Here is a 21,742-nt window from a genome sequence, read left to right as displayed (position 1 = left end):
CCAGGTAAGGTAAGATACACTCATGTTGTTTTTCTTAGGTTGGGTTAGGTTTCATTTCTGAATGTACAAAAACAAAAAATAATAAAACTGAAACTGAGAGTAATCTGACATCCAGTTTTATATATTGGAAATGGTTTGTGGTTAACACCCCTAACATCATTGTGCTTGAGCCTATGTGGTTAATGAAAAAAAATCCCCTTTTCACGTTCCCATTTCAAGATGGTTGCTCAAAAACAAAGCGACCCTGATCTTCATTACTCACTGTGGGTACTGTGCCTAGATTTACTGTTAATATCGTGTAAATGCATGCCATTTCCCCTACAGACAGTCACATCACGTTAAAGTAATATGGAAACAACTTTTCAGGCAATGTCACCCAAAACCACAATTAACTCGTACACTTAACACTCATGAGAGGCCAACAATTAAGATAAAAAAAATGAAATTGCGATGGTCACACCTGGTGAACAGGTGCACTAGTGGAGGTTTTAATCTGTGCTTGGGCCTGCTGTGGCATTTGCAGGTTTTCTGGTGCTTGTGTGGGTTCCCTTTGGGTACTCTGGCTTACTACTTCATTCCACTAGGTTAAATAGAACCTTTACAAGAAGTACCACAAGGGTCTGTGCTAAATCCACTATTTCATTGGCAAAACCCTCACGTTTACATCATTACAGACATTCCTCAAAATTGGCAGTCATGGAAAACATAGCGCTTTCATTTCTGCACGTTTTTGAATTGATCTTAATTGTTAATTTTTTTTTTCAGACCCTCCTTTGTCTACCACGTGAGAAAAAAATGTCTACAATTCTAAATACAGTAATCAATCGTTTATCGCGGATAATTAGTTCCAAAAAACACCCGCGATAAGTGAAATCCGCGAAGTACGGTCACCAACGAGAAGTACTGGGCAGGCTAACGAGTTAGCGGAAAGATGCTAATTTGCGATCGTGCTAACACGCAAAAACGGACTTCTAAAGGAATGTAAACGAACATTGTCCTAAAGGTTAGACACGTTTCCTCAATTTAGGAGTTTTATTTTGACTTTTAAATGTTTTTTTAATTTGGAAAAAATAATCCGCGATGTAGTGAAGCCGCGATAAACGAAACGCGAAGTAGCGAGGGAACACTGTATACTGTTGCATGTTGTATATGTACTAGGGGTGTAACGATTCATCGATACACATCGATTAATCGATATAATGCTCTACGATTTATTGGCATCGATGCTAAACGTAAACATCGATTTATATCGCCGTGTTTGACCTCGGACATTAGACGCGACTCTATTTTGAAATCCAGTTCATTGTTGCTTGCTTCCTCTTTCCGGGAGCAGTACGCGGCGTGCTGTGTTGTGAGCAGAGCAGGCACGTGAAAGGGGAACCGACAACTACGCGGCTCCTGGGCTGGTGCTATGGCTAGTGTCCAAGAAGACGAGGAAATTCGCTCCCCTTTGGGCTTCAAGTCATTCGTTTGGAAGCACTTTGGATTCCAAAGAAAAGATGGCTCAACGGACAATTAAAATTATTGTAAATAAATAGTTCAGTAATGCACTTTAAAGTTAATGGTATTACAAAAAAAAGAATATTCATTTTTCTTTACTTATATGAGAAAAAATATAGGAATTTGATAAAGTTCAGTGTTAAAATAAGCACTTTGTATACTACAATACTCTTGTAATTTCCTAAATAAAGAGTTTGCAGTACCTTGTTGATTTTGCGTATGAATTGTTATAAATCAGGATATTGTTCTATATTTTTTATTTAAAAAAAAATATATATATTTTTTTTATATTTTATTTAAAAAAAATAAAATAAATATCGATCGTGGAGCACTATATCGTGATGTATCGTGAATGAACCACAGCAGGCTTTAAGATATCGGCAATAATCGTATCGTAGTCCCTTGTATCGATATGATATCGTATCCAGATAAAACCCGTTGTTGCTGTTGCTCTCTCTTCAATACTTTGTTCTTTTGTTGTTGAAGTTTTCGTACATTTGAGTATGACGATACTGTGTTGTACTAAATAACAGATGTGTGATATTTTGTCTATAATTCAAAATATTTGCTTGCCACATTCTGGTTAGGGAGTGCACGGCTTCTTGGTCGGGAGACTGAACCCTCCCTCCATCACTTCGGTAGCCCTTCCCTGTGGAGCCAAGCTATTTGAGTTGGATTGTGGCGTGCCAACCTTGACCGCTGGACGGGTAAGGAAGAAATCATCTATAACATATACATATATAAAGACTTTAAGACACAAATAAAACGTGTACAGTTCGGCAAGGTTTCGTAATTAAACCCTCGGTAGTTTACTTAATTGAGACCGAGAATGAAGGTTTAAAAGCTTAGCTTTTGCCAATAAATTAGGCCATGTGGCGTCTTTGACTCAACGCAATAAATGTATGACTGTAAACTACAAGAATTAAAGGCCTCAGCGGATGTCATGAAATATTTTTTTATCGTTAGCGCAATGTCGACGTCATGCTAACGATGCTAGCTAATCAATTAGCATCAGCAGGTTCGCCCATTAAGCATCAGCATTATTGTGAATATAATATGCGCGTTAACTACTACTAGAATTCTGAAGAGATGTAAAGTACTAAAGTAAAGTCACTTAGTAGTTTAGAACTAAAGTAAAGTCACTTAGTAGTTTAAAACTTTTGTAATTTCTCGACATCATATTTAGTTGGCTAACTGACCTGTTAATGTGCGGTTAAACGTTTAAACGCTTAAACCTGTTGAGCTAAATGTATTGTTATTGTGGTTTTTGTGCCTATTATTGTGGACGTTTTTTAAAAAAAAAAAATTATATTTTTATTTTGTGAACTCGACTTTCAGATTTTTTGCTGCTGGACGCCCTTTTTTGACGGTCCACAAGCTGGTCTCAAATGGCCCTCTTTGCAAGAAACTCGAAAGCCAATTTCTATAAAAACAGTAAGTCACATCCTTCTGAATTCTACAAAGTTACGAGAAGTATTTAGAAATTTAAAATAAATAGTGTAATCTGCCTTCTTTTTTCCCCCTAACACCCAAAGATGCTGTTGGATCAAAAGAGTTGATCAACAGGTACCGAAGTGGTCATACCAACGCGGTATCTTTGCTGCATCAGCTGGCCCACACAGTTCCGTTCCACTTGGAATTCAAGGAGACTGTGACCACCGGTGCAAATGATTATTTTATGAATAGCTGATTTTTTTGTGTGTATCTGTAAATCCCAACTGTGCCTCTTGAAATCATGAAAATGGAAATGTGTCACTTGAAATAATAATAATATACGATAAACTCAAGCTTTCTTGACCTTTCTGACTTTTTAGGCAACGTAAGTGGATTTCTCTTTGCCTTTTGCGTGCTGGTTGACGGTGTCCAGTACAAGACAGGCATGGGGACGACAAAGAAGGTGGCTCGGCTTAAAGCGGCGGAGCTGGCTCTTGAGGACCTGCTGCCAACATTGGAAGAGAAGGCTGACCTACCCAAAATATCAAGTCAGGCCATTTTTTTTAAATTTTTTTATTTCCGCCTTATTGAATAAGTGATAATAGTCAAATCTGTAAAAGAAGCTGCCTGTTTTGAGTATTTCTCCCTCTGCCCCCCTTTCAGCTTTCACGCCATCTCTACCAGTTATAGAGGAGTCTTCGCAGTCAGAGATCCAAGCCTACACATTTAGTCGTGGTAGTCCAGCATTTTTCTATGTGCCACTTCTCTTTTCACTAATTTATGATGGGATGCTTTTGACATTGAGGCAATTACATTTTCTCAGGCATTTCTCATACTTTTATTTATATCACTCGACAGAGAGGAAGACTTCCACCAACCTCCAGATACCAAATGCCGTCAAGAATCAACTAAGCAAGTTGATAAACAACCAACCGCAGTTGTTCGCCTGCGCCGCCACCGTCGCGGCATTCGTCATTCAGACTTGTGAGTGCCGTGGGCGTTTACGTACTAAGCTATTATCCAGATAGGATTTGAGTTCAAGATTGCCAGCCAAATTTTATTTCTACTTTCCTATTTGAGCCTAATTAAAGGAGGAGAGGGCAAACTGTATTGGTAAAAAGGAGAGAGAAAAACGACTTGTTAGTATCTATTAAAGTGGAGGTCACTATTTGAGTAAATGCACTTGTTTGCAAATAAATTAAGGATGTAATGCTGCACTTTCTCTACTGCCTTTTTCATTTTCTCTCTGTAGCCGACGGATATGAGGTGGTAGCCATCGGCACTGGCAACTGCAGCGCCGGGCGCAGCACGTCCGTAAATGGACGCGTTGTGCACGACTCGCACGCGGTTGTTACTGCCAGGAGGTGCCTCATGAGATTCCTCTACCAGCACCTGCTGATGTTCTTCAGCAAAACCACGCAACTGGTGGAGAACTCCATCTTCCAGCACAACAATAACAACCACCACCTCCTCAGCCTGAAGAGCGGCATCACGCTCCACCTCTACATCAACCAGGTTCCCACGGGCGCCGCTCAAATACCCTCCAAACTGTAAGTAGTCACTGAATAACCGCTGCTTGTAAATGGGATTTAATGCGCGCGTTGTACTTTGATGTATTTGCAGGTCCCTGAACCCTCGTTGCATATCCACATTACAGATGAGTAATGAGATGGGCCTGCATGTTTCGGTTGAGGGCAAGGTGAGTACTGTCACTCTCTGAAAATAATCGTGTACATTCGATCAGCTGTACTCAAACAAACATGAGCCTTTCCCAAACGGCTACTGACACGCTTCCTTTTTCAGGTGTTCTCGATTTTCTCCACCGCCCTCGAGCCCGCCAGCACCAAAATAGTTACTGTGTCTCCCATGGACAAGATTACTCAGTGGCAAGTATTGGGCTACCAGGGAGCCTTGCTGAGCCACTTCATCGAGCCAGTCTATGTCAGGAGTATCCTCATAGGCAAGTGGAAGCTCTATTGAAGGTTCTCATCATCATCCGTCATCACCACATCTCACAAATCTCTCCAGGGGACTTGGGTGGCGGGGACATCCGCGGCATGGAGATGACATTGAACCGCCGCACGGAGGGCATCACCGCGCAGCTGCCCATGTTCTACTGCATGATGAGGCCTCTCATCTGCACTGTGCCCTCCGTGGCCAGCGGGAGCCCTGACAACGGCCTGGTGACCTACAGTTTCAACTGGAGCGAAAGTGATCCCTCAATCGAGGTGGTGGACGGTCTGATTGGCAAGACCACGGTCGAGTAAGCGCGATATCATATCAAGCATTATTTATTTTTTCCTCACGCTTTGCCACACGCTGCTTCGAGCATGTCATCATGCAATAGATTTTATTCGTGGGAACAGATGATTTCCAAATCAGAAGGTGACGGATATTACAGCGCAGCTTGTGCTCTGTAAAGATTTGCCTGTGCAGTACTTGTGTGCTCCTTTGTTCCTGTGACGTCTAAATAGTTTGAACAGTGATGCAATGTCTAAAAAATTTGAATAGGTCTCCTTTCAAGAGTGGACCTGCTCTGGCGAGCCGTCTGTGCAAAGCAGCGATGCTGCACCGTTTCAAGTTGGTTGCCAAAGAGGCCAACCGGCAGGACTTGCTTGCCACAAGTTCATACAGAGAAGCCAAGGTACGCCTGAACAACCCTTCGTCTTTTTCATCCATTACAGTGTTACAATGTTTTACAGGCACAACATTTTTTTATTTTATTTTTTGCACAGTACAAAGTAATCCATTCATATTGTATCCTGTGAGCAGAAACCCATCCATGCTGACCTTAAATACGAGATGGCTTTAAAATTAGAACAGCTGTGTTCTTCCCCGCTTGGATATTCAGCTTTCAATTTCCACTGAAGTAATTATATGTTTTTGTCCATACAGGGGGCGGCGAAAGCTTATCAGGAGGCCAAGACGATTCTGAGGACCTACCTGAAGCAGCAAGGCTTCGGTTCCTGGCCCGACAAGAACATGGTCAGTGATGACTTCAATATGTAGCTCTCTATACATAAAGGATTAGAGTCAGAATGAAGAAATGTTCGTTTCTTGTTGATCACTTTGATTTGGATAGGTCTTTATGCTCAAATACCTTAAAGTAAGAACCCCAAACACATAATACATTGGTAGCCGTTGTTTACGGTTTGTCAAATTGCATGCAAGGCTTCTTTAGGTTGTAAAATCAGCACATGCACTTGTTAAATATTTCTGTTGCTGGGGGAAAATAAGTTATTCTTTCCAAGGTGTGTAATAATAATGGCCTATACTATTTAAGTTTTCATTATTTAAGTTTTGTATTGCCATATGAGCAAGGCTTGTGTCTCAAGATTTAAGCCATAGAAATGTTTCAACCCCTGTAAAACACCATGCAAGCTGAACTGTTGGAATTGCAGTATTATGTTTCATTCCATTCCAAAATGTTAGACAATTTGAAAAACATAAATGTCATTTAAAATGTTTACTACATGTAGTTTTGTAGTTGGGGAAAAAAACTGCCGTTTCATGCGTGAATACAGCAAATGGAACTTAACACCAGGCCTTTTTTCAGTATGTCTTAAAAAAAATGGATAAAACTTTTTTTCCCCTCCTTATTTTTGTTCTTTATGTCAATAATTTCCACCACCTGCATACTTTTCACACTTCAAAATATTGGATTTTTATCCCATATGACCCACTTGTCATGGTCCCATGAGTTCAAGAAAGAGGCCTGAAAAAGTTTTTTGGGCTTCCTTCAGCATCAAACACGCACGCGCACACACACAACACACACGCGCACACACACACACACACACACACACACAAACCCCCATCTGACGACCACTTAGGTCTTTGATTTGTTTAGTTTGTGTTGAGGAAGCATGCAGGAAACATACTTTGGTTTCCTGTTTGTTTGTTAGTATGAGACATTGACTTGACTTTTCTCATATCATGGACATATGTGTGTGACAGGATTAAGATTTTTTTTATTGTACAGCTCTAATTTTTAAATATTTTAATTGAAACCAATTTCCCACAGCTGCTTTCTCAATAATAACATGTATATAATATAGATTGATTGATGTCTTCTATTAAGTTGTGCTCCTGAAATCATCAAAAGTAGTGTTCATTTTATGAGTTGGTTAAAAGTCATACAAGAATATTATTGTATTATGTGGACTACTTTTATTTAATTATAGTATATTGTTTACTCCTTAGGGGCCTGTTAAGATGATTTTGTTCGAAATTTGTAAACAGATTTAATGATTTGGAGTAACATGGATGGTTTGTTCAAATTGTTGTTTATATTATAGTTTGATATATAGTTTATATATAGTTATATGGGCCCGTGGAATAATTGAACTGCAACTGACGTCAGCGGCGCACCGCACACACTTCCGGGGTTAGAAGCGCCGATGTTTACACAAAGGACGAAGATTCCAATGGATTTAATGATTTGGAGTGACGTGGATGGTTCGATAAAAATGTTTTTTACATTATTGTTATTTGATATATAGTTTACATCTAGTTATATGGGCCTGTGGAATCATTTGAACTGCAACTGACGACGAGTCCGACGTCAGCGGCGCGCCGCACACGCGGCGTTGTTTACACAAAGGACGAAGAATTCGATGGATGTAATGATTTGGAGTGACAGAGATGGTTTGATAAACGTGTTCTTTATGTTATAGTTCAGGGGTGACCAACCGGTCAGAGACTAAGAGCCACATTTTTTTACTGTGTACCGCAAAGAGCCACATCTACCACCCCCAAAGCGAAGCGAACGCCCAGCGTTTGAAGTCACATTAACACCCCCCCCCCCCCCCCCCCCGGAGCGAAGCGAACGTAAAGGAGCCGCATGAAACACGGCAAAGAGCCGCATGCGGCTCGCGAGCCGCGGGTTGGCCACTCCTGTTATAGTTACTGGAATCACTGTTAATGTTACGTCAGGCCCGTTCTCAGCTCATCATTTGTGTTTATGTCATGTTAGCATACCGTATCGTTTAGCCTGTTGTTGCTGGTTCATGTCTGTCCTTGGTGTTGGATTTTGTCAATTCAATTTCCCCCGAAAGTGCGATTTATACTCCGGTGCGACTTATATATGTTTTTTTTTATCCCCTTTATTGTGCATTTTATGGCTGGTGCGACTTATACGCCGGTGCGACTTATAGTCCGAAAAATACGGTACTTGGTACTTGATTTAAAAAACTAAACTATTTGTGCAAGCCTTTAAAAAGTCATTTTGCCCTAACATGCCCCCCCATGATTGCAATGCCCGCTACCAATTTGAGGTTTAACATAAACCTGCTTTTTACTATGCACTCTTCGATCTGCTTCAAGCCGCTGTTTTACAATTGAACTAGCATCACCTACACCGAGGCGCTATGAAGATGTATTTTTGTAATATTCACGTTCTAAACTGACTTTTCCATCACTGTGCAAATTATCCCATGTTATGTCTTTTTTGAGATCATAAGTCATAGAGACTTGCGGATCTGCCTACGCAACCATGGGAATGTACCGAATCCCGCAATGACTTCACAATGACTTTGATATGACTGCATTTTCCATCTTTGTTGTAATGAGCAGCCTGACAAGTCGATCTCCTCTAAATGTTGACAGCGATCACCCTCCTACAGGGGCGACGTGTCAGTCCTTCTCCCACATTGCTTTCATAGCCGCTCATGAGTGTGGAAAATGATCACAATCATCTTTAGTTCTTTTGGATTTCTAATTCTTTAAAAAAAACTCATTCCAATAATTTCAACACAAGTTTTTTGAGACTGTATTTATTAAGTTACAGGTTCATGTACACACAATCAACCAGAGTTTTAAATAACAATAAATATATAAATAGGGCTCCTTTTACGTAAGTGTACATCAAGCGTGGACACAATCTCTTTCACACAGAGTCCAGTCTGATACTACCGCCAAAGTTGTTAAATTGACAAGTACTATACGGTACTTCAACCCTCCCCCAGGTAAAATGCTGCTGTTTTAATCCCGGGAGTGACAAAATGACCCTAGTTACACCCATTCAATTGAAATAAATCAGTGGTCAAAACATTCATAGCTCAAAAGTGTAGTCATATGGCTATAAATAAAGCAGTGTTAAAAAATAGATATGGAATACATTACATTAAGTTCTGTTGGTCCAAATTTTGGACTGCGTTAAAGAAAATTGGCTGCTTTGTGATCGCTGGAATCGATCTTCCGTGTCACCGTGCTTCCCGTCTAAAGACGTGGCCGTAGTTGACTTACAAGGAGGCCTCATTTTTCAGAAGCTGAAGCAGCGACTCCATTTTGTCAAGAAATTTGCTCAACGGCATTTTAGGCCAGCGCTCGCAGGCACACTGGCTAGAATTGGTCAGTGGCTATCGAAAAGGAAAAACAAGCACGTTTCAGCACTGTCGTCCTTTTCACAACGATGAATATGCGACGCAATACTCACGCGACTCTCCTGCCACTCGTCCATGGTTACGTTGAGAAATTCCACGGCATCGTCAATGTAATCATGAGGGCCCTCGCACTCCTTTCGGATTTTTCCGTCGAGTTCTTTCAAACAGCAGTTCAGTGCAGTTGTCATGCAAAGTCTCTGTGTGCACGAGCGAGAGAAAATGATCATTTTAAATTTGCTTTTAGTGTGAGGCGACAGCACTCGTCGCGCTCACTTCCTGTGCGAGACGACCTCAAGTGCGGTTTACACAAGTCTACAATAAATTAACCACTTTGCTACAGGGGAGAACCTAGTGACCTTGTTATCCCTCCCAGCCTTATTTTCACACACATACAGTTTTTTACAGGTGACGGCGTCATTTCCAAGAGTCCAACCTTACCTTCACATTTGTGGGCGCGTAGAATGTCGAGTTTGAGGGCTGCGTGGACAGAAAGAAATGTCATTATTTATTGTAGGTCATACTTAGTCTAAAGAGCACCCAGGAATTAAGACTCACGCATTTGACATTGCGTATATAGGAAATCTTGGCGTCCCGCAAAGGCAGAGAGTTTGCTAGCAGGTTTGCAGAGATTATGCAAATCCAGAAGAAAGTCATCGGAAGGTTCTCCATGGTGGCCTTGAAGGATTGCTGAAGAGAAAAGGCTCTTGGTGTTGCGTTATGGGCTCTCCTGTGCTGAGTTCAATTTATATAGCAGTGGGGCTGGGAAGGGTGGGCTTGATAGGTAGCCCACCGCATACAATGTTGGTTTTTTTCCTATAGTCTTGGGATTTTTTGTCTTGATGCGCCAACAAGGGGAAAAAAAACCCCATGTGGCCTCTTGAAAGTTTGTGTGAAAGTAGGTTGGTTGTCCTTAGTTTGTGGTCAACAAACATTTCTCTTATCAATCACTGACACCACTTACTGAACAGGGAAGATCAGAGTTAAAGTGTGATCATCCAGAGGGGGGGGGGGGGGGGATAAAAAATTATCTAAAGTGGTAATGCAAAAAAGTGGTCATTATACAATGAAAAAGTATTGAGAACAAAAAGGTAATACAGAAAGAACTAGTTGTCACCTTATGAGATTCGATGTAATACAAGAAAAGAAATTATAATCTTATGAGAATGAAGATAAAACAATACGGAAGAAAAGCCGTAATCTAAGTATAAAGCAGTTAAACAATAAAAACGCAACTAAATTTGAGATTAAAGTCATAATAATACAAGGCTGTAAAAGAATTGAGTCATAAGTCCCTGATGTTGAAATATTAGGAGAATGAAGATGTAATTTTACAAGTGAAGTCCTATTAAAAGAATAAATTGATAATACACTTCAAAAGTTGTAATTTTTAAAAAATAAGGTTGCCATAATACAAGAGTCAAATATTTGCTGAAATCACACACAAATGAAGTCAGTGCAAGAAATGCTTTTGTAATCTTTTGAGAATAGTCATAACACAACAAACGTGGTCATGCAACAGATTCAAAAAAACAAATTAGGAATCACTTTATTGTCTTTCATCCTCCATTTATTGGAACGCGATTCTCAAGGTGGTGGTGGCTTTGCGTCATTGGCAGAGCGTAGGGATTTCCCCATTTGTAAGTGAAAGTAAGTTGGAACAATCGTCAGCGGTGATATCTCGTAATGACCATAGAGTGACTACCTGAACTTATTGGACCAAAATGTTTCCAATAATTAAGCGCTAGTTTCATGTTAGGTCACAAAGCGTTGGGTTTCCTCTAACATTTTCATCAAAATGTCCACTCAACCAAAATGTGCTCCACCTACTCTCCAAATATGATAAGAGAACTCATCTAAAACTGCTTGTAAAACCCTTGCAATGCGTGTGAAAACATCTGCGTTCTCAGATGTCAAGTAAACCTCAGTAAAGTCTGAGTGGAAAAATCCCCCGGTAATGTCACCTGGTGATACCTGACCAATGTGACACCTGCCTGCTGGAAAATAGCAGCTGTCATTGTGTAAACTCATTTCTCCCTACATTACTGATATATTTTTTCATGTAAAAAATCTCCACCCCAGTGATCAGAAGAGATCTGTTAATCCACTAAATGTCTCTTCCCACAAATTTTAGCTGCAGCAATTTTGGAACCATTCTTACGCTGGACTCAAAACATGTTGATTGCTAACATAAATTTTACAATGCAAACTCATTTAAAGCGATGGAATTTTAGAAAAAGAAAACTTACTGACCCTAACCTTCGGTTCATAAATCTAATATTAGCATTTTGCAGATTCTATTCTATTATGTTCGAGGGCAGCGGGCACGCTCAAGCCAATCCCAGCAATTTTTGCGCGGCAGACGGAGTATACCCTGAGGTGGTCGCCAGATAATCGCAGGGCACATACAGACGAATAACCATTCATGCTCACAATCGCACTTCCGGGCAATTTGGAGTGGTCAATCGGCATGTAACGGGTTTTAGTGACATTGTAAAAGGTTCACATTAAGAATACATGTTCTTTTCATATAATGCAGTGAGGCCTGCCGCGACCAGCAAAAATCCACAAGTACTTAACCCATGGCAGGAAAGGATTCTGTAAATGAACCTCCAGAACTCATTTCAACTGTTCATTGTTAGCAAAATGCCAGTAGAGGGCGCCAAAGCAATACTGTTATTACGTACACTATATCAGTGGTCCCCAACCACCGGGCCGCGGACCGGTACCGGTCCGTGGGTCACTTGGTACCGGGCCGCGGAGCCGCACAGGAAAAAAAAAAAGAAAAAAAAAAAATTTTTTTTTTTTTTTTTCATTGACGATCAATTCATTCAGGTTAAGACGCTCGTCCTGGTCACATGACATGTTTCCCCAGTCGAGCCCGCAAAGCTAGCAAAAATGAGTAAGAATTTATTTTGAAAAATATAAAAAATTTGGCGAATCTCTCCCAATTACATCTGTCGGTGCATCTGAAAAATAAGGACTCTTGACACAGGGCGCTCGTCTCGGTCACGTGACATGTCACCACAGTCAAGCCCGCGAGGCAAGCAAAAATGAGCAAGAAACAGAGAAGTTTGGAAAGCTTCTTCGGAAAGGGAAAAACGTCCAATGAGGACACTGAAGAAGAAGAGGCTACGACTTCTAAGAAAAGGAAAGCTGCATTTAAAAGAACATTTCTGGAGTCCTACTTAAAATATGGATTTATCGCCACAGGTGACTCTGACGCGCCAAGTGCACTCCGCATATGTGGCGAAAGGCTTGCTAACGAGGCAATGAAGCCTTCAAACCTGCTTCGGCACATGGAGACCAAGCATCCTGCATTTAAAGACAAACCTTAACCACTTCGGGTGTCATTGTCTCCGATTACGCCTAGATGGGAACGGCTCATTTCTGAGAAAAGAGCTCGGTGCTCCCACTAATTCAACGTTTTATTTTTATGTGGTTTATATTTGTTTTTATGCCAGTCGTATCATTTTATTTCATCATATTTATATATATAAATATTTAAATAATAAATATATAAATATATTTATTTATATAAAGGCCGGTCCGCGAAAATATTTCTGACACGTAACCGGTCCGTGGTGCAAAAAAGGTTGGGGACCACTGCACTATATGGTTGCCTTTCCTGGTCATGTTGCTATTAGCTACAACAGGGGTTTTCAACTGCTTTTGTCCAAGGGACCACCATTATAACCAAGAAGCAATTTGAGGACCACTGCTTTGGCGGAATATTTTATTTTGCACCAAAGGAGGATAGACCTAGACAGGCTATTTACCGTAATTTTCGGACTATAAGCAGCGTCAGCTAATACGGGTATATTTAGTTTTTTTCTTGTATGAGCCGCACTGTCCCCCATAATGGCGGTTTGTGTATAAACGCTTCCTTTCAGTAATGACCGTCTTGATCTCGTTCTGTCTCTTCTTTGTGTGAATTATACGGCACGATTTGCCTGGCGGATGGACATGCGATCAACACACCACTTTTCTCCCCAGTGACCGTGTCACATATCCCTCTGCCCAGCAAAGCGGTGCCGCACAACAGCGGTCCACAGCCTTTTTACGAGTGTATAAAAGTGATCAGGTAATCACAAAAATCACGGAAAAAATCCTATATAAGCCGCACCCGACTATAAGCCGCAGGGTTAAAAATTTGAGAAAAAAGTTGCGTCTTGTAGTCTGAAATTTATGGTATTTGCATCTATATGTATGTCTATTTTAGGAATCTCAGCTAAATTTGCCAAAAATTGGATGGGTAAATGATTCACAAATTTTGCTGGAAATTCAATCATGTCTAAATAATAACTCAATTTTATTTTTAAAAATGTTACAATTATTTTTCATTTCCAATTTTGCGGACCACCTGCAATACCACCATAGACCAGTAGATAGCAGCAGACCACCCGTTGACAATAGTTGTGCTACAAAGTCAGTCTCTTAGTTTCTGCTGTTCTGCCATAGTTATTTATGATAAACAACAATAAATAACCAGCCAGGTATTTCCATTGAAAGGCAATAAGGAATTCTGTCGATTGTATTTCCAAACCAAGACATCATGAATGAATAATCACATTTGTAAGCTTGATAGTCAAAAATCTTAATTTTTATTTTATATAAATAGTTAATTAAATAGTAGTAAAAAAAACAACCGTCTGCCTTTATACATAGTATAAATTACATCAGACACCATTGTAAAATCTCACATTTAAATAATGTAACTTTTGACATGAAGAAAACCAAATGTAAAGTCCACCATAAAGCAGCTGTTTAAAATTGTCTTTTTAAAATAAGAAATAAATACGTTAAATAAATAGGCCACATCTTGTTTTGGGCATCTCCTCAGCATAGTGTCTTTTTTCTCCCCTGAACTTGAACTTCCTGTCTGCTCAGTTGGCACTCAGTCTGCTGATAGCCTAAAGGGAGACATAGAAACATTTTCATCAATTTCATGTCAAAATTGCAATTAAAAGCACATGATTCATATAAATTAAAAATGCTACTTAAATAGTGCCAGTTATTTTGACATCATGGGATAATAAACTGCAAACGTGCATGTGGAATGTAGGTATTATATTTGTCCACTTGAGGGTTGCCGTCTTCACATTCTATTGTCGTAGCTGTGAAAAAGTGTGTGTGGCTTTAAAAGGTGGAGCTTGACCTTGTGAGTGACGTACATCAGAAAATGAAAGGATGGTTGGTTGTTGTTAGCCGTGAATGTTTGTGCATTTTTTTTTTATTACAGCGACTGAAAGTGCACCGACGCCTGTGTCTATCCTTCACAATATGAGCAGGCATTCCAATCATTGAATCAGCGTGATTAGCTAATTTACCCTTAGCATCTGTTGCCGACTTTTGACATGACTCACGGAAGCCAATTCCGCTTTGGAGGAGACACATTGTGCTTTATTTGGTTTTGGGTTGTGAAATAACCACAAACTTTGGCCATTTGGTCTTTCATGAACATTTTTCTGTTGGCTCACCGCCAACGCACCAATTTCCATGTGTGTGTCTGCAATAATTATAACGTGTGGAAAACAGATAGCTGTGAAGCTTCAAAGCAGAGAATTTGTATCAATCTTTTAATTCCCAAAAGGAATTATTTGAGAAATCATTTTAGCCCTACCCTCAGACTCTTCGACAGGTATCCTGCAAAATTGACGTAAAACGATAGCACCTGTTCACGCTGAACGGCAACATGGGAAAAAGGTGCTGCTTTTCTTTCAAGTCGATCATTTACCTTTTGAATGAGAGACTCGAGTCTGCTGACAAACTCCCGAGTGGTCGCCTTCGGATGCGAAGCGCACATTTCGCAGGTGGACTAAAAGAAACAATTAGGTAGACTGCTTTAACTTCATCAAATAGGACAGACTTGATTATTAGGAATCATTAAATGTAGATGAGAAAATGACTTCCTTACCACACCATTTCCAGATTCACAAAAGTCCAGACCTCTTTCCTGAAAGACAATTGATTTTTATAGTTAAATTGCACTGCCCTGCAACGCTAACTTCTTCCTTGACCTCTACTCACAGTGATTGGATGCTTAAGGCTCCGGTAAAGTTTGTTTTGGTTTCTTTCCGTCATGTTGAAGTGCACATGCAAGCTGGCCCGGAAGCATCGCAACGCTGACAGACAGCAACAGTCCTATCAAAAAAAAAAACAACAACACAAGAATCTTACTAATAAAAGTGACTGACTCATAATAAATTGAAATAAATCTTGTTCTAGAGATTTTATGTTTTTGCTTCCAAATTTAAGAAATGTATACCAGACAAAAATACAACCTGCCAGAAATAATGTAGTCCTTATATTCAAATTGACCACAGAGAGATCAAGTGTGCCGCAAGCCAATTAATTGATCAAAAATGATCGATAATGTGTATGATAAATTGTTTATTTACAGGCGGCACGGAGGAGCACTGGTTAGCACGTCCGCCACACAGTTCAGAGTGTGCGGGTTTGATTCCACCTCTGGCCCTCCCTATGTGGAGTTTGCATGTTTTCCCCGTGCCAGCGTGGGTTTTCTCCGAGGATTCCGGTTTCCTCCCACTTCCCAAAAACATGCACTGTAGACTGACTCCAAATTGCCCATAGGTGTGAGTGCGGTTGTTCATCTGTGGCCTGAAACTCGGTTCAGGGTATCCCCTGCCTACGGCCCAATGACTGCTGGGATAGGCTCCGGCACTCTATTTACTACAACTTTTCTATTACCCATCTTGTATGTATGTACGGCAGCGACATATAGTGACCAACAGAATACTTCAATGCTCATCCATTAGATTAGAGGGTACAGCTAATCTGGCTACTCTGTTGGTAAATCTCAACGAGAGCACATTTGCTTACTCATCACATTTTGATACCAAGAGAGAGTGAGGTTCAATTACGGAAGTCTAAAAAAGAAACCACGCAACAGGAAGCGACTTGAGTTGCAGATGTCTGACGAGAACAAACAAGCATTACGAGTCATACTTTAAAATTTTTAAAAATAAAGTCATGTTGTATTGGTAAGTTCTTTTTTAGTTGGAATAGTTTCTTAATAAAATGTATACAAATTAAAACACAATATTGTTTACACAAAGAAATTATACTCAAATCCACCAAATCAATTAAAATAAAATAGATAAAATATCTAATAAATAAAGCAAGTATATTTTTGTCATAATCTTAGTAGTTACAGTATGTTACGGCTACAGTTTTAATAAAAGGTAAAAAAGTAAACTATATGAAAATAAATATATAGTATATCTGTCCCAATAATTTGACAGATTGCATTGCTACCCTGTTTCAGTGTTTTAATTTGCTCAAGTAAATATTAAATGATGATAAAATTAAAATTAAATCCTTAAAAAAGAAGTTATATTCCCACCTCAATAGCATGTGTGAAATGTAAGATAGAAAAATAGTAATAATAATCATAATACAATAATACTCTTGCAGCTATATTAATTTCAAGAATCGCATTCTGCTGCATTGACACCGATCATTTTTTGTGATGAACTACTTTTAGGAAAAAGAACTGAAAAGTGTTAATGCATTAATTATTTTTGTTACTTTTCAATATCTATTTGCATGACACATCGATTGAGGTTCTCCCACACGCTCAGTCAAGTGCGTTAATTGTGAACGCAAAGCTGACTAACCGACCGCAACTATTAAAAGCGGCCACAGCACAAATGTAATAACACATCATATTCACTCACCTCGATATTCTGCGGCGGTGTGTTCAGAAGGAGATTTTTGCGCTGTAAAACACAAACAATTTGTTATTTCCTCCCTTGGCAAAAGTGTTTGCACTCTGTACTTAAGGTCGATCAATTTGCAAAATCCAACAAAGCTAGCTAGTCAAACGTTTGTGCCTCAAAATGCTAAACTAGCTAAAGATTAAAATGATGGGGGGGGGGGGGCATAATTCTTTTTGTTTTTAAGTCCACGAGAGAAACAAATTCAACCAACCATAATGCTCATGAATTAAATACCGGTGCATAAATTGCTTATTAAAAACAAAATTGTCCCCCAAAATGGCATGCTTACCTCGAGCGAGTTTTTGACGTCACCAAGCTGCTTTAAGACTTCAAGCAGTTTTCTCCGCTCCAGTGTCACGCCATCGGCACAGGCCAGAGACGCACAGCAAACGGTGAGAAGGCACAAAAGTACAAGTTTCATTTTAATACACGAGTAAGCAGCAGCTGGCAGGTGGCAAGATGTTTGTACTTTTTTCTGGAAGTGACAATGGTCATGTCGCTGGCCGTTTTTATATGCATCCTAGGGGACGCAGGAAAACCACCGAGAGTTGGAACACTGCAGAAACTCGTATGACTAATGACTCTTTCTTTTCCACTGGCTGTCACACCGCCGCGTGGCGTCAAGATGCCGTTCGTTTTCGAGCGCGGCAGGAAGAAGCAGGGAGATACCACTTCCCATTCTTGACGCTGTCATAGCACGTTGTAGTGATGCTGCCAACCGCAATGCTGTATACAGAGAATCCCCTTTTATGTCGGGGGAAGACATTTCACTGCTACGTACATACCTGCAGTAGTGGAAAATAACCCATCACATGATACACCAACTCATCTAAAAGTGTCTTGTGCAGGTGCTTCACGTTTGTGCTCACTGTTGAAATTTGGTCAAAATGCATTTGGAATTTACCGGCAAATGTGGAAAACAAGGAAAACGGTGCCAATCTTAAAATTGTGAAACTGAACATGAGGGAGTGGCAACTGTGTTCAAGAGGGAGGCCGGACTAGTTCTTGAACTTGTCTACGTCGTCGTCATATTCATGCAACTGCTTAAGAAAATGGATCAAATGTAAACAAGAAACAATACTTGCGTATCTGTAGGATAAAACTTAGCCATGTAGGTTAAAACGTCGCTGAAATGTAAACACGGGTCCTGAGTGTACTTAGCCCGCTGGAAGTGGCATGCTAGATTAATTATAACATTTTAAACAGCATAAAGCATACATATATGGTATAATGGTGAATGACATTATCTTCGTCTTAGGTTGTAATGTGTAGAAAACCAAAAATCATTGCTCATTTTAGAAGAACTAATAATCATCCAGGCCTTATTCTCAATACGCTTGTTGTTTCACTAATGTCTGTAATAATTTCATGTCACTCGACATTTGGAAGCTTGCTTATGGTTTTCTGAAGAAGTGTTTTGGCAAAAGAAATTCTATGTGAACGTGGTCTGTACTCTCAAGCACTGAACTTGTTTAGACATGAAAAAATAAAATACATATAGGTTAAAAACAATGGTGTCGGACGCCAACCACGATCCATCAAAAACTCCATCAGCCATATGATATCAAATGTGTCTATTATTAAAAGAATATGTCTCGTTAATGTTGGAAATTCAAAGGATGAGCCCGCATAAACGTCACTGCACAGAGAGGGAAGGATGAAAGTTGCAGGCGAGAGAGATACTGAGAAGAGAAAGCGAAACGCCCTCTGATGTGCGCTCTCGCTTTGTCAGCACTAAGAGAAAGAAGCGAGTGGGAGTTCCTCTCAAGGGCTCTGGAGTCCCCTTTCCCTTCACTTGCGCATCATAGAAAACTTACTGACCCAATTGCTTTTTTTAGTGTTTCTCAAACTTGTGTCCCCGAACTTAAATATTTTTATTTAATAGAAAAAGGGTATTCCAGAGAATAAAGCCCTATTTATTTTAAGAAAAATTAAGTCATGAAAAGTTATTTTTACGAGTATATTATTTAAAATTGTAATTGTTACAAGAACAAATAAATACTTTGTCAGGATTAAACGTCCTCATGTCATTTTCCTGATGAAAAAAAGTAGAGTAGTATTTGTTCATAAGTTGTCATTGACAGAATGCATATTTTTCCAGGATAAAAAGTTGTAACATGATAATAAATTCATTTTTGTTAAAATACAAGTTGTAGTGTTATCAGATTAAAGTTTTATTTGAGGCAAAAAAGGTGTTATTGAAAAAGATGAATTTTCTCAGGAATTCATCACAAAGTCATCGTAATCAATAGTTTCATTTGTGAAACTCACTTAATATGATGTTCTTCGTCGTTAATCGATTAGTTTAATCTCATATTACCACAACTTCATCTTGATAAAAAAAAGTTTACTTGTAAGATTACAAATTTTACGACGACAAAATTAATCTTGTAACAATTCCAAATTTTTTTTTTCAAGAAAACTGCAAGCGCTTGTCTTTGGTGATGCACATGTCAAGGCAGGCATTATGCATTCCAACAATTTGGAGTCAGAATGTTCTGACCTTTAAATGTCATTACAGGTTTTCGAATGGAAAGTGATGGCTTAGTGGCATCTGGAAGTTGCATTTTTGGCCGGTGACAAACACAAACCTCACTTGTGGTCAGCTCATGTGTGAAACGTGCGTGAACATGACACACATCAAATGGTTGATAGAGGTATTTGTGATTTTTTTTTTTCCTGCAGAAATGGTTGTAACTTGTATTTTAAAATGTGCATCATTCAAACCTTAAGGAACTCAGTGTTTTTAGCGGTCTATCATATAGGTAGCGCAAATTCCCCGTCAAATGTTACACACATCAGTTGTTCGGGATGCTGGAATGCTAAAGGTTCCTGGGGATTTGAATAATGCCCGCGTTTTAAGATACGTGCAACCATATTTGCAGGCTCAGCAAGCACGTAAATCAGATAGGCGCAATCAAAAAAAGAAAAAACAGATGATAATGGGTTTAGTAGTGACAAACAAAACAGGTCAAGACAGCTTCAGTTGTTTGAGTTTTTGGTAGTCACATTCCACAGAAAGCCTCCACAGCATCAGAGAGGAAACAATAAAAATCCCCATTCTCATTGATTCGATTTAAAACAAAATTTTTTTTTTTAAGTCTTGTCTTTCAAAAGCTGCCTTTTTGGTCATCCATTGGGTCACCCAGGTGTGGTCCCATTCACGTGATGCCATCACTCCGACCGTGACATAATAAGGTCGCATGACAAGGCGTTTTCGGTGAAAGGCGAGGGTGCGCTACCTTATTGTAAATGCACAGGAAGCAGATCAAGGAGGGCAGGGGTGGGGGATGTCCGCCTTTGTTTAGGAATAACAAATGCACATTGTTTACGTATACTGTTGATACATTTGAAAACTGATGTTTTATGTCATAGTTCTCATAGGAATTAGTCAGAGCATAATTTCCTTTATGAAATTAGAAATAAATGTTTTGTTTTAAAATGATTTTCTTGTCATTTAGTAACTTTGGTGAGGGAGTAGAATAGAAGTTTTTCTTCATATCTAATATATTTATTCAGGGGAAAAAAATGTTTTTGAAATGTTTCTTTTCCACAAATTTGATCTCTCATTGTAATGTTAATAGATTCATTTTTAAACTTGCTTCAACATTTTAGTTTAACATGCAGTACAAAGCAACATTTATTTTTCATTTTTTACTATTTTATTTGAAATATATTAAGTTCATCATATGCTTTCTCTCTCCTCTATTGGTTGTATTTGGCTTTTTTGCTTCAATTGTCAGGAGATATAACATTTAACTCATTAATTTTATAGTTTTAAACTTGCTTTAACAAAAAAAATTCAACTATTTGTTTATATATTTTCTGAATATACAAATGTACTAATTATTTTTAATATTGTGTCCCATTGCAATTTTTGTCACACATTTACATTTGCGTAATTATTCTGCCAGTGTAAAATTAGTTCACTAATGCAAAAGATGGATTTAACGGGAATTATCCAACAATGAAAACGGTCATTAATTTTAATATTTCAGAAATATATTAACTAGCATATTAATCTTGCCCATCAACCTTAAATCTTTTAATCCATACAACAACAAAAATAAATCACTAACATTAACATAGGACACATAGATGGCCAAAAGTACTAAAACTCAACAATGCACCTTTGGGTATCAGAAATCTATATTTTAAAAAAAAGTTGAGTAACATACCTGACTGTAGTGACTGGCTTGTTCAAGGCACAAGATAGGTTTACTCATTTGAGGGAAGCTTAGTGTGAAAAGACGTTGGCCACTATTACGACTAATATCGATGATTATCGTTATTAGCGGCAAGGAAAGGTTTGTTTTGAAAAGCGTGCTGTAATGGCAGCACAGTGGGAGGATTTCCAGCAAGGGCGACTAAACCACAGCAGAAGGGGAAGAACAGCGAGCTGTCAAAAAGCTTCGCTTGATAAAAACTTAAGTTGGACAGGAAAATAAGGTGTAATCTAAATGTCTCCTGCACATACTAATAATTCTAAACGATTTTTTTTTTCAAAAATTTGACATTTTAGACACTGATTTCACAAAAGTTTACTAATTTGGTCTTGTAGTGCTAGTTACCATGGTTACTCATTGAGGCGTAAACAATCACTTTCTGTTGAGGGAACTCAAGAGTAAATATTGCTGCACTTGCATCATAAGTTAGTGTTTCTCATCCGCGTTCACAATGTACGGA

General features: G+C 39.2%; 2 protein-coding genes across 2 annotated transcripts in view; one reads left to right on the top strand and one right to left on the bottom strand.

The window, feature by feature from the left end:
* The window catches only part of adad1 (adenosine deaminase domain containing 1 (testis-specific)), a 34,720-nt gene extending 28,187 nt beyond the window's left edge, over positions 1 to 6,533 (top strand). The window contains exons 3-14 of the mRNA XM_037262216.1: positions 2,088 to 2,207; positions 2,839 to 2,934; positions 3,036 to 3,161; positions 3,315 to 3,482; positions 3,598 to 3,669; positions 3,793 to 3,918; positions 4,187 to 4,484; positions 4,558 to 4,633; positions 4,738 to 4,894; positions 4,963 to 5,197; positions 5,446 to 5,578; positions 5,830 to 6,533. Coding sequence (XP_037118111.1) covers positions 2,889 to 2,934; positions 3,036 to 3,161; positions 3,315 to 3,482; positions 3,598 to 3,669; positions 3,793 to 3,918; positions 4,187 to 4,484; positions 4,558 to 4,633; positions 4,738 to 4,894; positions 4,963 to 5,197; positions 5,446 to 5,578; positions 5,830 to 5,943 — 1,551 coding nt within the window. The 5' untranslated portion in view covers positions 2,088 to 2,207; positions 2,839 to 2,888 and the 3' untranslated portion in view covers positions 5,944 to 6,533. The remainder of the gene's footprint in view (positions 1 to 2,087; positions 2,208 to 2,838; positions 2,935 to 3,035; positions 3,162 to 3,314; positions 3,483 to 3,597; positions 3,670 to 3,792; positions 3,919 to 4,186; positions 4,485 to 4,557; positions 4,634 to 4,737; positions 4,895 to 4,962; positions 5,198 to 5,445; positions 5,579 to 5,829) is intronic.
* A 7,639-nt stretch (positions 6,534 to 14,172) lies between these two features.
* Positions 14,173 to 17,990, bottom strand: il21 (interleukin 21). The gene is made up of 6 exons (XM_037262550.1): positions 17,346 to 17,990; positions 17,015 to 17,056; positions 15,345 to 15,458; positions 15,232 to 15,270; positions 15,052 to 15,132; positions 14,173 to 14,227 (listed from the first exon to the last, which is right to left on the bottom strand). The coding sequence occupies exons 1-6, from the start codon at positions 17,475 to 17,477 to the stop codon at positions 14,201 to 14,203; spliced, it is 435 nt and encodes a 144-aa protein (XP_037118445.1). The 5' UTR covers positions 17,478 to 17,990; the 3' UTR covers positions 14,173 to 14,200.
* Positions 17,991 to 21,742: the final 3,752 nt, after the last annotated feature.

The sequence above is a fragment of the Syngnathus acus genome, chromosome 10, assembly GCF_901709675.1.
Source record: "Syngnathus acus chromosome 10, fSynAcu1.2, whole genome shotgun sequence".
NCBI classification, from domain to species: domain Eukaryota; kingdom Metazoa; phylum Chordata; class Actinopteri; order Syngnathiformes; family Syngnathidae; genus Syngnathus; species Syngnathus acus.
Note: the sequence above shows the minus strand (reverse complement) of the source record. Positions and strands in the feature narration are given on the sequence as shown.

What these genes read in the sequence shown, in the direction of transcription:
- il21 (XM_037262550.1), bottom strand. Translation starts at nt 17,477, where the DNA reads ATGAAACTTGTACTTTTGTGCCTTCTCACCGTTTGCTGTGCGTCTCTG. An exon ending in GCCTTAAGCATCCAATCACT is followed by an intron (nt 15,271 to 15,344) that starts GTGAGTAGAGGT and finishes ATTGTCTTTCAG; the next exon opens with GAAAGAGGTCTGGACTTTTG. An exon ending in TCGAGTCTCTCATTCAAAAG is followed by an intron (nt 14,228 to 15,051) that starts GTAAATGATCGA and finishes GTCTCCCTTTAG; the next exon opens with GCTATCAGCAGACTGAGTGC.